Source organism: Rutidosis leptorrhynchoides, chromosome 5 (assembly GCF_046630445.1).
Source record: "Rutidosis leptorrhynchoides isolate AG116_Rl617_1_P2 chromosome 5, CSIRO_AGI_Rlap_v1, whole genome shotgun sequence".
Classification (NCBI taxonomy): Eukaryota; Viridiplantae; Streptophyta; class Magnoliopsida; order Asterales; family Asteraceae; genus Rutidosis; species Rutidosis leptorrhynchoides.
Window position 1 is genome coordinate 49,023,418 of NC_092337.1, and position 17,469 is coordinate 49,040,886.

General features: G+C 33.1%; 1 protein-coding gene across 1 annotated transcript; it reads right to left on the minus strand.

Moving 5' to 3' along the window:
* Nucleotides 1–12,425: 12,425 nt before the first annotated feature.
* On the minus strand, nucleotides 12,426–15,571 carry LOC139847395 (uncharacterized). Its single transcript, XM_071837064.1, has 8 exons — nucleotides 15,407–15,571; nucleotides 14,745–14,993; nucleotides 14,466–14,537; nucleotides 14,253–14,314; nucleotides 13,995–14,151; nucleotides 13,756–13,842; nucleotides 13,572–13,661; nucleotides 12,426–12,777 (listed from the first exon to the last, which is right to left on the minus strand). The coding sequence occupies exons 2-8, from the start codon at nucleotides 14,991–14,993 to the stop codon at nucleotides 12,619–12,621; spliced, it is 876 nt and encodes a 291-aa protein (XP_071693165.1). The 5' UTR covers nucleotides 15,407–15,571; the 3' UTR covers nucleotides 12,426–12,618.
* Between the last annotated feature and the right edge of the window lie 1,898 nt (nucleotides 15,572–17,469).

The window sequence follows — 17,469 nt, forward strand, 5'->3', positions numbered from 1 at the left end:
ATCGCAACAATTATCCCAACAATCGCAACATCAATCGCAACTACAAAAAATGGCCCAACAACAACAACAACAACAACAACAACAACAACAACAACAACAACAACAACAACAACAACAACAACAACAACAACAACAACAACAACAACAACAACTACAATAATCATCCCAACAACAATAACAACCGCAACAACAACAACAACAACAATCAGAAGCAGCTATGCCAAAGGTGTGAAAAGTATCACTCGGGGTTCTGCACCAAATTTTGCAACAAGTGTAAAAGAAATGGTCATAGCGCGGTGAAGTGTGAGGTCTACGGACCAGGGGTTAACAGAATGAAAGGAACAAATGGTGTCGGAACGAGTAATGGCGGAGCAAGTAGTGTCGGAGCAAGTTATGCCAATGTAGTTTGTTATAAATGTGGAAAACCGGGCCACATTATTAGAAATTGCCCGAACCAGGAGAACACGAATGGATAAGGCCGCGGAAGAGTTTTCAATATTAATGCGACAGAGGCACAGGAAGACCCGGAGCTTGTTACGGGTACGTTTCTTATTGACAATAAATCTGCTTACGTTTTATTTGATTCGGGTGCGGATAGAAGCTATATGAGTAGAGATTTTTGTGCTAAATTAAGTTGTCCATTGACGCTGTTGGATAGTAAATTTTTACTCGAATTAGCAAACGGTAAATTAATTTCAGCAGATAATATATGCCGGAATCGAGAAATTAAACTGGGTAGCGAAATATTTAAGAATGATTTGATAGCAGTAGAGTTAGGGAGTTTTGATGTAATAGTTGGCATGGACTGGCTGAAGAAGGTGAAAGCAGAGATCGTATGTTATAAAAATGCAATTCGCATTGTACGAGAAGAAGGAGAACCCTTAATGGTGTACGGAGAAAAGGGCAACATGAAGCTACATCTTATTAGTAATTTGAAGGCACAAAAACTAATAAGAAAAGGTTGCTATGCTGTTCTAGCACACGTCGAGAAAGTACAAACTGAAAAAAAGAGCATCAATGATGTTCCCGTCGCAAAAAAATTTTCCGATGTATTTCTGAAAGAATTACCGGGACTACCTCCACATCGATCTGTTGAATTTCAAATAGATCTTGTACCAGGAGCTGCACCAATAGCTCGTACTCCTTATAGACTCGCACCCAGCGAGATGAAAGAACTGCAAAGCCAGCTGCAAGAACTATTAGAACGTGGTTTCATTCGACCAAGCACATCACCATGGGGAGCTCCTGTTTTGTTTGTCAAGAAGAAGGATGGTACATTTAGGTTGTGTATTAACTACAGAGAGTTGAACAAACTTACCATCAAAAACCGTTATCCACTGCCGAGAATTGACGACTTATTTGATCAACTACAAGGCTCGTCGGTTTATTCGAAGATCGATTTACATTCTGGATATCATCAAATGCGAGTAAAGGAGGATGATATTCCAAAAACTGCTTTTAGGACGCGTTATGGTCATTACGAGTTTATGGTTATGCCGTTTGGATTGACTAACGCACTAGCTGTGTTCATGGACCTTATGAACCGAGTGTGTGGGCCATATCTTGACAAGTTTGTTATTGTTTTCATCGATGACATACTTATTTACTCAAAGAATGATCAAGAGCACGAAGAACATTTGAGAAAAGTGCTAGAAGTATTGAGGAAAGAAAAACTGTACGCTAAGTTTTCAAAGTGTGCATTTTGGTTGGAAGAATTTCAATTCCTCGGTCACATAGTGAACAAAGAAGGTATCCAGGTGGACCCGACAAAGATCGAAACCGTTGAAAAGTGGGAAACCCCAAAAACTCCGAAGCATATACGTCAATTTTTAGGATTGGCTGGTTACTACAGAAGATTCATCCAAGATTTCTCCAAAATAGCAAAACCCTTGACTGCATTAACGCATAAAGGGAAGAAATTTGAATGGAAGGATGAACAAGAGAAGGCGTTTCAATTATTGAAGTAAAAGCTAACTACGGCACCTATATTGTCATTGCCTGAAGGGAATGATGATTTTGTGATTTATTGTGACGCATCAAAGCAAGGTCTCGGTTGTGTATTAATGCAACAGACGAAGGTGATTGCTTATGCGTCTAGACAATTGAAGATTCACGAGCAAAATTATACGACGTATGATTTGGAATTAGGCGCGGTTGTTTTTGCATTAAAGACTTGGAGGCACTACTTATATGGGGTCAAAAGTATTATATATACCGACCACAAAAGTCTTCAACACATATTTAATCAGAAACAACTGAATATGAGGCAGCGTAGGTGGATTGAATTGTTGAATGATTACGACTTTGAGATTCGTTACCACCCGGGGAAGGCAAATGTGGTAGCCGACGCCTTGAGCAGGAAGGACAGAGAACCCATTCGAGTAAAATCTATGAATATAATGATTCACAATAACCTTACTACTCAAATAAAGGAGGCCCAACAAGGAGTTTTAAAAGAGGGAAATTTAAAGGATGAAATACCCAAAGGATCGGAGAAGCATCTTAATATTCTGGAAGATGGAACCCGGTATAGGGCTGAAAGGATTTGGGTACCAAAATTTGGAGATATGAGAGAAATGGTACTTAGAGAAGCTCATAAAACCAGATACTCAATACATCCTGGAACGGGGAAGATGTACAAGGATCTTAAGAAACATTTTTGGTGGCCAGGTATGAAAGCCGATATTGCTAAATATGTAGGAGAATATTTGACGTGTTCTAAGGTCAAAGCTGAACATCAGAAACCATCAGGTCTACTACAACAACCTGAAATCCCGGAATGGAAATGGGAAAACATTACCATGGATTTCATTACTAAATTGCCAAGGACTGCAAGTGGTTATGATACCATTTGAGTAATAGTTGATCGTCTCACCAAGTCAGCACACTTCCTGCCAATAAGAGAAGATGACAAGATGGAGAAGTTAGCACGACTGTATTTGAAGGAAGTTGTCTCCAGACATGGAATACCAATCTCTATTATCTCTGATAGGGATGGCAGATTTATTTCAAGATTCTGGCAGACATTACAGCAAGCATTGGGAACTCGTCTAGACATGAGTACTGCCTATCATCCACAAACTGATGGGCAGAGCGAAAGGACGATACAAACGCTTGAAGACATGCTACGAGCTTGTGTTATTGATTTCGGAAACAGTTGGGATTGACATCTACCGTTAGCAGAATTTTCCTACAACAACAGCTACCATTCAAGCATTGAGATGGCACCGTAAGCACTTTATGGTAGAAAGTGCAGGTCTCCGATTTGTTGGAGTGAAGTGGGGGATAGACAGATTACGGGTCCGGAGATAATACAAGAAACTACCGAGAAGATCATCCAAATTCAACAACGGTTGAAAACCGCCCAAAGTCGACAAAAGAGCTACGCTGACAATAAAAGAAAAGATATAGAATTTGAAATTGGAGAGATGGTCATGCTTAAAGTTGCACCTTGGAAAGGCGTTGTTCGATTTGGTAAACGAGGGAAGTTAAATCCAAGGTATATTGGACCATTCAAGATTATTGATCGTGTCGGACCAGTAGCTTACCGACTTGAGCTACCTCAACAACTCGCGGCTGTACATAACACTTTCCACGTCTCAAATTTGAAGAAATGTTTTGCTAAAGAAGATCTCACTATTCCGTTGGACGAAATCCAAATCAATGAAAAACTTCAATTCATTGAAGAACCCGGCGAAATAATGGATCGTGAGGTTAAGAGACTTAAACAAAACAAGATACCGATTGTTAAGGTTCGATGGAATGCTCGTAGAGGACCCGAGTTCACCTGGGAGCGTGAAGATCAGATGAAGAAGAAATACCCGCATTTATTTCCAGAAGATACGTCAACACCTCCAACTGCTTAAAATTTCGGGACGAAATTTATTTAACGGGTAGGTACTGTAGTGACCCGAACTTTTCCATGTTTATATATATATTAAATGAAATTGTTATTTACATGATTAAGTGTTTCCAACATGTTAAGCAATCAAACTTGTTAAGACTTGATTAATTGAAATAGGTTTCATATAGACAATTGACCACCCAAGTTGACCGGTGATTCACGAACGTTAAAACTTGTAAAAACTATACGATGACATATATATGGTTATATATATAGTTAACATTATTTTATTATAAGTATGTATCTCATTAGGTATTTTAACGATGAGTTATATACATAAAAATGAGACTATTAATTTAAGAAACTCGAAAACGATATATATAACGATTATCGTTATAACAACGTCTTACTAGGTACATATGAATCATATTAAGATATTGATACACTTGGTTAATTATGTTAAATGATAAGTAAATATATTATTAAGTGTATTAACAATGAAATACATATGTAAAAATAAGACTACTAACTTAATGATTTCGAAACGAGACATATATGTAACGATTATCGTTGTAACGACATTTAACTGTATATATATCATACTAAGATATATTATATATCATAATATCATGATAATATAACAATTTAACATCTCATTTGTTATAATAAATAATGAGTTAACAACATTCAACAAGATCGTTAACCTAAAGGTTTCAAAACAACATTTACATGTAACGACTAACGATGACTTAACGACTCAGTTAAAATGTATATACATGTAGTGTTTTAATATGTATTCATACACTTTTGAAAGACTTCAAGACACTTATCAAAATACTTCTACTTAACAAAAATGCTTACAATTACATCCTCGTTCAGTTTCATCAACAATTCTACTCGTATGCACCCGTATTCATACTCGTACAATGCACAGCTTTTAGATGTATGTACTATTGGTATATACACTCCAATGATCAGCTCTTAGCAGCCCATTTGAGTTACCTAACACATGTGGGAACCATCATTTGGCAACTAGCATAAAATATCTCATAAAATTACAAAAATATGAGTAATCATTCATGACTTATTTACATGAAAACAAAATTACATATCCTTTATATCTAATCCATACACCAACGACCAAAAACACCTACAAACACTTTCATTCTTCAATTTTCTTCATCTAATTGATCTCACTCAATTTCTATCTTCAAGTTCTAAGTGTTCTTCATAAATTCCAAAAGTTCTAGTTTCATAAAATCAAGAATACTTCCAAGATTGCAAGTTTACTTCCAAGTTTTCTAAATCCATTCCAAGTAATCATCCAAGATCAAGAAACCTTTGTTACTTACAGTAGGTTATCTTTCTAATACAAGGTAATAATCATATTCAAACTTTAATTCAATTTCTATAACTATGACAATCTTATTTCGAGTGGAAATCTTACTTGAAATTGTTTTCGTGTCATGATTCTGCTTCAAGAACTTTCAAGCCATCCAAGGATCCTTTGAAGCTAGATCTATTTTTTTTCATTTCCAGTAGGTTTATCCAAGGAACTTCAGGTAGTAATGATGTTCATAACATCATTCTATTCATGTATATAAAGTTATCTTATTCGAAAGTTTAAACTTGTAATCACTAGAACATAGTTTAGTTAATTCTAAACTTGTTCGCAAATAAAAGTTAATCCTTCTAACTTGACTTTTAAAATCAACTAAAAACATTTTCTATATCTATATGATATGCTAACTTAATGATTTAAAACCTGGAAATACGAAAAACACCGTAAAACCGGATTTACGCCGTCGTAGTAACACCGCGGGCTGTTTTGGGTTAGTTAATTAAAAACTATGATAAACTTTGATTTAAAAGTTGTTATTCTGGGAAAATGATTTTTATTATGAACATGAAACTATATCCAAAAATTATGGTTAAACTCAAAGTGGAAGTATATTTTCTAAAATGGTCATCTAGACGTCGTTCTTTCGACTGAAATGACTACCTTTACAAAAATGACTTGTAACTTATTTTTCCGACTATAAACCTATACTTTTTCTGTTTAGATTCATAAAATAGAGTTCAATATGAAACCATAGCAATTTGATTCACTCAAAACGGATTTAAAATGAAGAAGTTATGGGTAAAACAAGATTGGATAATTTTTCTCATTTTAGCTACGTGAAAATTGGTAACAAATCTATTCCAACCATAACTTAATCAACTTGTATTGTATATTATGTAATCTTGAGATACCATAGACACGTATACAATGTTTCGACCTATCATGTCGACACATCTATATATATTTCGGAACAACCATAGACACTCTATATGTGAATGTTGGAGTTAGCTATACAGGGTTGAGGTTGATTCCAAAATATATATAGTTTGAGTTGTGATCAATACTGAGATACGTATACACTGGGTCGTGGATTGATTCAAGATAATATTTATCGATTTATTTCTGTACATCTAACTGTGGACAACTAGTTGTAGGTTACTAACGAGGACAGCTGACTTAATAAACTTAAAACATCAAAATATATTAAAAGTGTTGTAAATATATTTTGAACATACATTGATATATATGTATATATTGTTATAGGTTCGTGAATCAAACAGTGGCCAAGTCTTACTTCCCGACGAAGTAAAAATCTGTGAAAGTGAGTTATAGTCCCACTTTTAAAATCTAATATTTTTGGGATGAGAATACATGCAGGTTTTATAAATGATTTACAAAATAGACACAAGTACGTGAAACTATATTCTATGGTTGAATTATCGAAATCGAATATGCCCCTTTTTATTAAGTCTGGTAATCTAAGAATTAGGGAACAGACACCCTAATTGATGCGAATCCTAAAGATAGATCTATTGGACCTAACAAACCCCATCCAAAGTACCGGATGCTTTAGTACTTCGAAATTTATATCATATCCGAAGGGTGTCCCGGAATGATGGGGATATTCTTATATATGCATCTTGTTAATGTCGGTTACCAGGTGTTCACCATATGAATGATTTTTATCTCTATGTATGGGATGTGTATTGAAATATGAAATCTTGTGGTCTATTGTTACGATTTGATATATATAGGTTAAACCTATAACTCACCAACATTTTTGTTGACGTTTAAAGCATGTTTATTCTCAGGTGAATACTAAGAGCTTCCGCTGTTGCATACTAAAATAAGGACAAGATTTGGAGTCCATGTTTGTATGATATTGTGTAAAAACTGCATTCAAGAAATTGATTTCGATGTAACATATTTGTATTGTAAACCATTATGTAATGGTCGTGTGTAAACAGAATATTTTAGATTATCATTATTTGATAATCTACGTAAAGCTTTTTAAACCTTTATTTATGAAATAAAGGTTATGGTTTGTTTTAAAAATGAATGCAGTCTTTGAAAAACGTCTCATATAGAGGTCAAAACCTCGCAACGAAATCAATTAATATGGAACGTTTTTAATCAATAAGAACGGGACATTTCAACTTTCACCTTAGAGAAGTTGAAGAGCCTGTTTCTGAATCGTCATCTACTTCTGATCATTAAAACCATCTCTAAAGTTTCCTAGTTCCATATTAATTAGCAAACTTGATCATAGTCAAATATGTTTCTACTAATTAATTTAATCAATATATGAAACATTTAAACTTGATTAAACTTTATGTTTTGCTTTTAAGAAATGCAAATTAGTAGCATTTGCCTCAGTTGTTATGGAATTTTTTTTTAAAATAATAATATTTCAAAGGTATATTACACAAATGGTTTTTTCAAATCAAAAATTACAAAAATAGGGAAACCTGCATTTGAAATGCCGGTTTGCGACTTGTCACCCAAACCGGCATTTGAAGTGCCGGTTTGCCTACGTGACCTTTTTTTTAATATATATATATATATATATTTTTTAGATCTTAGATACAAACTCGTTATAAGCTCGTTTTGTTTTGAAATGTTTTAAAATTCGTTTTGTTTAAAAGATTTTAAAACTAATTTTGTTTTGAAAAGGTTTCAAAGCTCGATATATTTTTGATATAGTTAACTATATCAAAACGAGCTTTCAAAGCTCGATATACTTTCAAAACGAGCTTTAAAACCTTTCAAAACAAAAAGAACTTATAATGACTTTGTATGGAAGAACTCAAAAAAAAATCAAAAAATTAAAAAAATGCTACGTAGGCAAACCGGCATTTCAAATGCATGTTTGGGTTGACAAGTCGCAAACCGGCATTTCAAATGCCGGTTTCCCTATTTTTGTAGTTTTTGATTTGATAAAACCATTTTGTAATATACCTTTGAAATATTACTATTTAAAAAAAAAAAAAAAATTCGTTGTTATGGGTTCTACTATACTATAAGTCTATACTTGTTTATGAAGTTTATATTAGGATTAAACCTAGATAATGTGATCATCAATAAGTGACATCTAGGATCAAAATTGAAAAGAGTCGTATAAAATTTACTTTATTAAAAAAAATTATCATAAAAGTCATAAAACTTACAAACATATGGGGCCTAACTCTATATTTATTGGTGTTCAATACATTTTGAGTGTTACTTTGCAAAAAAAAAAAAAAACAAAAAAAAAAAAAAAAAAAAACCCAAGCTAGTGGGTTCATAGAAACCTAATCTACATAAGGTGGAATCGCCTTTGCGATCAATTAGTTGGTATTTTATACGAATATACATAACTAAAAAAATTTTCGGTGTGCATGTAGGATGTAGGATGTGAAGTGTAGAGTCAAAGAAAATTTATTATTATTGTTGTTTTTATCATTATTAATTACCATTAATTATTGGTTATTGTAATTACGATTATTAATTACGTATTAGTTATTAGTTACGTAATTATTAATTATTATTAAATTATTATTTCTATGAAGTCGGGTGTAAACTAGTTATTTTATATCATTACAGACTGATTCTTTTTTTTTTTTTTTAAAGCAAGCATTAAATAAAAGAACCCGAAGGAAATACAAAAACCACGAAAACAATACAACCTGGGGCAAAGCAACCCCTTCTACGAAAACCTACAAGAAAAGAAAACAACTAAGAGGTGCAAAGATTGCAACCCACGAGAAAATCAAATGTTCAAGTATATATTCGGGCTTGTGAGCCAAGAATTCCAATCGATTTTTTTGTTATGTAGCCTCTTTCCAATCCATTCGAAACTTAGAATTTGAATCTCGTTTACCGCAATCGGGGCACTCCAAATCTTATTATGAAAAACCTTTAAATTTCTATTTTTCCATAATATGTAGGCGGTAACCCACTCTACGGCTTGCCAAATCTTTGATCCAAGGCTTGTCATGCTTCGAGGGGCATTACCACGGAAAATTTCAACGATGCTAAGGTTCGAGAAGTTTCCCAATTTCCACCACTTGAATATTCTTGACCAAATATCAAAAGTAAGGTTGCAAAAGACAAGAGTATGCTCGACCGATTCTAAATCGTCATCACAGATTGGACACCTAACGGAGTGAAGATCGATTCCACGCTTATCAAGTTCAATTCTAACCGGGATTCTTTTTTTGATTGCCCTCCACACAAACAACTCAACTTTTTTTGGTAGCAAATTATTTCTCAAAGTCTCGATATTATTGGAGCTAGAAGGAGAAAGTAGATTCTCATCAATAATGTTTGAAAGTTTCTTTACCGTGAATTTTCCATTGCTTGCTAGATCCCAATGCCAAGTTTCGCCACGCTGTAAATTGAAGTCGAAGGAAGAAACCATGTCCGATAGCCTGTCCAATTCATCTCGAGTAAGCCCCACTGGTTCACGAACCCACTGCCACACTGTTTCAAAAATACCAGAAGCTGCAACCTTTATTCTGTCGCTGATCTTGCAATCTGGGAATGCTTCAAGTCTCGATAACCTCGGAAACTGTTCAGATAATGGTGCTGATCCAAGCCATGACTCTGACCAGAATGCTGTGCCTGACCCGTTTCCTACTGATTTCTTGAATGAGTTCTTGAAAGGTAGACCAAGATTATCAATTTGACAACCTGCATAAATAATATTGTTCCAAATTCCTACGGTTGAGTTATGAGAAAACCCATTACTCGACCGTAAGCCACCGTGAATTCCATAAATACTTCGAATTATTTTGTTCCATAAACAATTGGTTTCGGTTTTGAACCTCCACCACCATTTACCCAAAAGGGCAAGATTTTTACTTTTAGAGATCCCAAGTTTAACCCTCCCTCCCCATAATTTCGAATTGTATCATCCCATTTTACCCACGAAATTTTGGAACCCGAAACATCCCCACCTCCCCAAAAAAAAGAACGTCTCACACTCTCTAGAAGTTTAAGCACGCATGGCGGGGCACGAAAAAGCGAGAAATAGTACAAAGGAAGGCTATTTAGAACCGATCTAATGAGGACTAATCTTCCCCCATTACAGACTGATTCTGATCAGTCTACAATGTGATGTTAGTTTGTGTATGAGTTCGAGTAATCTTTTCTTTCTATATTTTTCATATTGCAATTGTTAAAAGAGTTACCTTTTTTTCTATCTTTTAAAACATCATTTGCCTCACAATTATCTAGCTACTCATTAGTTTCATGGTGTAGTTTTTCTTATAACATTCTACTTTTAGAATTATGATTTATGATTTATGGACTTACGGTTCTCTGTTATTCAAGCATTTAATTTTGCACGATGCACCTGTAGGGGCAGAACCGCTATGACAGAGAGATAAAAATGTAAAATTTTGTTCCTCACGTCAAAAAAAATATTCACGTGGTGTTAAACACGTAAAAATTTTGTTAGTATAGTAGAAGTGCAACGTACTATTGAATTTTCTAAGTGCAACTAGTGAAATTGGTTAAGTGAATGAAATACATTATAAAGTTACTAACTAAGCTGTATGTAATCAGATTTGCCCAATATAACGAGCTAAAAGTCCTTTGATCACCATATATATTGTATTAGAATCGCACTTTTTGATGTTATATACTTGTAAAACTTGTACGTTTGTAATTGTTTATGTTTTAATTATATCTTTTGGAAAAAAATCGCGTTCTCTAGTCTTTACCCCTAAAATTTCATCCCGGTTCCACCCCTGGTCACCCATTACAAATGTATAATGCATAAACCTTCTTAAACTTCATCATTAGATGTTGGCTCTCTCTGTTTAAATTTGTTAATAAAAAAAAGGTTTTGGATGTATGAACATTATGTATGCGTACACAGAAAATGAGAGTATCACAAAGTGAATCTTGAGAGCAAAATTTAAGAAGAGAGTTACAGTCAGCACTTAATTTTGATAAAACAAAACTATATAATCGAACCAACCTATAAAACAACTTGCAACCTATCATTCTCCCTTTTCGGCTAATGACAAGCTTTCACCGTGTATTATGAATAGGATCCGATCCTCTTCGAATTCTTCTTTTGTTTGTTTGATTTGGATCATACATCATTGCAGGTGTCGGTGCTATATTCAAATCCGTGCGAAGTTCTTCTTCAACTGTAACACTTTTCAGAACACGCGAATTTCTTGAAAACAATCTTTCTTCTCCCCATTTTAAAGAAAGACCAATGCTTCTGATTGCAGAAACTGTTTCTGATCGAGTAGATAGAACAACGAAGATACATACAAAGATCGTAATAGCTCTGTTATATAGAATCCCCATGGTTGGAGAAAGAGATGAGAGGTGGTTCTGTGTTTGTCTGTTATGGAATATGACTGTTACATATAAGGCATAGTTTGATCTTTTATGAGATTTGGATGAAAGTAAAGTTATTAAAAAAAAAAGTAGATTCACTTCAATCATAAGTATTGATGTGCAATAGAAGCTATAAAATAGATGCATATTAATTTAGAGGATGTTCTTTAGAAGACACTGACAGGTTTGAATGAAAAGTAAGTTGGAACACCACTCTTTGAATCTTTATAAAATGTGTTCCATATTTTTTTTCATTTTATGTCATCTTCACTCTTGAATGACACAAGTACACAATGTCTGTTTTTAATCCCATATACTATGGTTATAAGATTTGGCCGATCAATCTGTGGGATCTGAGCTCACCGAGGTGAAGCCATCGCTTTTCAAGAGATGTATATATCAACTTAATAATTACAATTTTTTGTTTTACAAAAAAAAACGATAACATTAAACGGATCTGAAGATCAACAAATACAATCGATACATAGAAATTCAAAACTTAAACAAGCAGAATTCATATGGAATCAAATTACGGACAGTTTTCATTAGTATAAAGTTACGTATGATGTGCAACGCAAGCAAATTGTTGGAGTATTTAAATTGAGGAAAATGTGATGAAAGGATGGCTTGACTACTAAAGCAATTGTGATTGCTACATATGCAAGAAAGCCAATAAAGAAAAAGATGAAAGAATAGAAACATCTAACCAAAAATACAAGAGTTTGCTTTATGCTCTCTTAAACTCAACTTTAAAATGCCAAGCTCATATATCCATGCATTCATAAACCAGTCTTGGTTTCTTGTGCATAATATATGGGCTTTATACTTTTCTTTCTTTCCCTATAAGCCATTTGTGGGTCCCATTTTCAAGTTTGCAAATAAAATTAGGATGAATCAATATGAAAGTAGTCTGCACTGCCTTATATATGTACAACAGGAATAGTCGATGTACAAACTCTGGATACAAGAAAGAATTCACTTAATAAAGGTCATAAGACACAATGGCAGCCTGAACACACAACTTAAATACAGGCTATAAACTTTTAAAATTCATTGTCATACAAATAACATTATGTTTCTGTTTCTGCGTATACTATTGTGGTGGCTCACGGGTTGGGATTTGGGCGGGTACTGGTATGACCGTAGGGGGTGGTGCCATAACGGGTCCTGGTGCAATGGTGACTTGTAAGCCTCTATGTTGCCCTGCCTGAATCATGAACGCAACATCTGCTGCTGCCAGTGTTTCCACTTCCTGCTTATTAATTCAAAGACGGAAAAGAATAATCTGAAAAACTTCATAATAACCACATCCAGAAGATCAATTGAGATTATAGACACTTGTACACGAGTTCAAGACATAAGTTTATAACATATACGGAACAGATAACCAGATAATGAATGCTTCACAAGAGAATTTTGAGTATCTGATACGCTTTTTAAAAGTGATTATATGATATGTAGTACTACGTATTAAATATTCCGAATCAGATAATTAGTTGTATGATAAAGGTAGAGAATAGTCCAATTTTGCAAAAATAGCTACTCGGGAAGTACTCAGTCGAGACGTTTTAGGGAATACCCAGAAACTCGGAGGTACCCGGATATTGACCAAGTTTGACTTTGACCGATTTTCCGAGTAATCCCGAGTTTTGGCTGATTTTCTGGAGAAATCCCGAATTTGACCGAGTTTTGCCAAGTACTTACTGAGTACTCCCTGAGTTGCAAAAACCGAGTACTCGTCGAGTAATTCTGAGTAAAGCAACACTGAATTAGTTAATCCAATGTTTGGGACTTTAGAGGTTTGGCAATTCTTGATTATTTAGCTTATAAGACACTTTTGTATAAGGAGAAAGTAAAGTCAATCAAATTAAGTTGAAAAAAACGAAAGGTCATTTGTTTATTTTTACATTTTACGAATCAGTTCTTTTGTAGCTAAGTATGATGTTAATTATTTGAACCTATATAATTGGAAGCAGAACTGGTATAATCCAAATAAATAATAAAAAAAAAAAACACAAAATTCAGATAAATATCGTTGAGTTTTACCTGTGCTTGCCTACGACGCTGCAATAGACTAATTCCCCATATCATAATGTAGCAAGGAAGGAGAAACCCGGCAGCCCGCAACACGAATAACTGCCAATCATTTATACATGTTACCAAAATTTGCAATATAAGGTAAGATATCTCAGAAACCATTTTACCGAGCATATAACAAAATTCCACTTACAGCAAAGAAGGTAGTAGCATCATCATCATCATCACTATCACCATCTCCAATAGTCAGAGCATGCCTCAACAGCAAAAGAGCCATCAACTGCCCAAACAGAATCCAACAAAAAAACGTAAAGTAGTTAAGCCATGTAAAACCCATGACAAATTACTCAAAACCCAGGAACACAATGCATTCATATAACTAAAAATCCAATCTTTATTCAAAGTTTCATCAAACAGGTAACACCCGCTTACTATGATAGCAACTGAGCGGCATAATGCAGCTCCACTGGCGCTGTTATCTTCATAATCATCATAATCCGCCTCAAGAAGACGATGTTCAGCCGCCGCCATTGCCAAAACTCGAGGATCATTCAAGTCTAAAGGTGTACCAGCTAGTGTCCAACCTCCACTGCAAGAAAAAAACAATGACAAAATCAGTTTGAATGCAAATTCATACTAAAAAAACTCAATACATTGTTTTAGTATCGTGTTTGATTACTGATGACATACTTGATATCGATGACAGTGTCATCAGACTGAGGTGGTGGAGCCGTATAACCAGATTCGTACGCCTGTAATTATTAAAAATTTTACAAGTAAGCAAATGCATTCAAAGCCTGTACTTAAGTCCAGTGACCCATTTTCAATCTGAAAGTGGCATAAACTATTTTGTACAAGATATAGCAGCTACAGATCATATTCACAGCGGTTAAATAAAAGTACCTGATGACAAATCTCACAGATTATATCTCGTTTCTCATTGCACCACCGCTGAACACATTTCCTATGAGCATACTGCAAAATAACATTAAACTTTAGTAACAGACATGAGTCTAGGTTCTTTTTTAGTCATAATAAGAACGAACGAAATTCGCGCCTTAATTTTTATAATTATTGATATACCACAAATAGACATTCGCATTTTACTACTGTAAAAACATAACATAATATAGAAACATATACATATTAACAAAACCCTCTTTGAATAAACAGAAATATTGCCTTGAGACTCCCATTACAAGCACAAGGAACTTCAAGATTCTTGATACTATCTTCCTCTTGACAGATTCGACATTCAACCGACTGAATCAACGGCTCGTTCTCACCAGAAACGTCGTATTCTTCGGTTTCCACTTTCTCCGTAGCTACACTAGAAACATGACTACTAGAAGCCTTTTGAACGAACCCCGAACCATCCACTTCCTGAGGCGCATCGAGCTTATCAACGCGTAAAATTAGGTGATCTTCCATCTAAAAAAAGGTAACTTCAATCAGCAAAACAAATAGTATCCATTAAGGTATTTATGAACTACAAATATAATGAAATTAATAACTTTAACTACATTATACCACAAAACAAATTCGAGTGTGTAACTAAAATCCCTAATTTTACAAAGAAAGTATCATCTTCAAACCCTAAAAAGCTAAATGCTATAAATTTTTTTGGGGGTAATCCTAAATTAGTTAGTAAAAATTATAAAAACAGCTTTATTGGATACAATTACGTCAATTGAAGAAAAAAGCTACAAACTTTATACATACATAAACATTATCAAGACTGAATCAAAGCAATTGCAAAAGGAAACCCTAATACAAATACAAAATTATTATAAAAAATTAAGAAAAAAGTAATGAAATTGAAGGGAGATCGGATGTAAATATACCTTTGAAGAAGGGATCGAGATGGTGTGAATTTGTGAATTGAGAGTTTGAGAGAGATGGAGGAGTTGTTGTTGTGAGGTAGATGAATGTTTGTGTAAACGTCTTGTTTGGTTCGGTGTGAAAGAGATATTAATTTAGGGATATCGACATTTGGATAATTTACAAGGAATGGGATATGTATGTATGTAAATACAGTATGTGTGTATGTATATGTAATAATAATGATGGGATCAATTTCGGATTGTTTGACAAATCTTGCGAGTGGGAGCCCCCAATTTTGACATTCTTGAGCAAAAGGTTGGTACTATTTTTACTTTTGTGATGACACACTATTTTTTAATGGGTGATGATATATACATCATCAATTTTTACAAATACACAATCAAACATTTTTTATAGTGTTGTACAGTATAACACTGTAAAATATATTTGGTTGTGTATTTGTAAAAATTGGTTGTGTATATATCACTACCCTTTTTTAATTCATACACATTTTTTATCATAAAATTTACAATTATATTCTTAAATTTATCTAGGAACAAGAACCCCTATTATTGTAACTAAAGACATAATAGTCAATTAGGTGTGTATAAATCAATATTGAATGTGTGAGTATCATTCTCCTTTTACTTTACTCGAGATATATAATTAGAGGAGTTTTATAAGTCCGTGCATTCACGTCAATTATATAAATTAGTTTTTAATAATACTTTAGTATTAATACTGATCAAATGTATAATACAATTACGATAAAAACATCTTTTATTATTGATAACATTAGTATTTAAAGCATGATATCTTACAAATCCTCAACAGACTCTTCGAATTCTTGATAGTCGTAACAATCTTCAATATCATACTCCCTCGTCCCAATTTAATACTTCCCAGATAAAAAAAAACACAGTTGAAGAAAATGAGACTTACACATGTACTTTTTTGTTTACTTTTCAGTTTTACCCCTTATTTTTTACTTACGTTTTTGTCTTACTTAAATAAAGCAAGGATATAAAAGCATTTTAACCTATTATTTTTATCTATTTATAAAAGTGAACTATTAATTTAGGACAGAAAAAAGGAAACCAGGACTATCTAATTGGAACGGAGGAATAATAAATAACCTAATAGCATCATAATAAACAATACGATAACAGTAGCAATAATAGAATATATATATATATATATATATATATATATATATATATATATATATATATATATATATATATATATATAATGATACGTTTATGGGTTCGTGGTTAAGTACGTGTCTACAAATGTTAAGTTTTTTGATTTACTTAAGTTTATTTAAATATCATATTTTGTATTTAATATAGATATTTGATTATTAATTTAAATTAAGTTATATACTTTAAGTTTTATTTAAATAAAATAAGTTAATTTGTTCATTACTTGAACAATTTGTGGATGAAGGTTGTTGAGTTCTTCATAGAGATTTGTCAAGTCTGTATTTTATGAGTCAACTACAACCTAAAATAAATTATTACTTATTTTTTAAAGAAAAATTGAAGAAAATTGTTGTTTTATTCTTGGTTTATAAGTTAAAAATCACAAGATAATTTATATAATCATAAATGTATAAAATTTATTAATTCTGATAACCTTTTGGTTCGTGCTTTCATATATGTTGTTATGAAGATTTAGTCGGAAATAATTATTAAATGAAAAATGTTGGTTGTTTACATGTATTTTTTTTATTTTTTATTTTAGAATTTTAGCATTTTCCTAAACTCGTTAATGGAAGGTAAATTAAACATACCAATGGTGATTTACTTAAATATAGGGAGATCGGCAAAATAAAACATAATGTATTTAATGTGTGGTAGTAAATGATGTATATAAATAACTAAAAAAACAAACAAAATTTATAGATAAATAAAATGGCACTTAAGTAAACACACAATAGACAAACGTGTATGTTATTCTTAAGGAGATGGCTAAATTTACCTAAAAATTTTACTAAATCTTCCCGGTCAAATTCAATTATTACGTAATTAATTAATTATTCTGTTTATTCACTTTTAATTATAAATATACTCATTCTTAT

Excerpts from the sequence above, each read along its gene's own strand:
- LOC139847395 (XM_071837064.1), bottom strand. The coding sequence starts at position 14,993 with ATGGAAGATCACCTAATTTTACGCGTTGATAAGCTCGATGCGCCTCAG. Across the intron at positions 14,538-14,744 it reads CTTGTAATGGGAGTCTCAAG|TATGCTCATAGGAAATGTGT; the intron begins GCAATATTTCTG and ends GTTATTTTGCAG. Across the intron at positions 13,843-13,994 it reads GCCGCTCAGTTGCTATCATA|TTGATGGCTCTTTTGCTGTT; the intron begins GTAAGCGGGTGT and ends CTGTTTGGGCAG.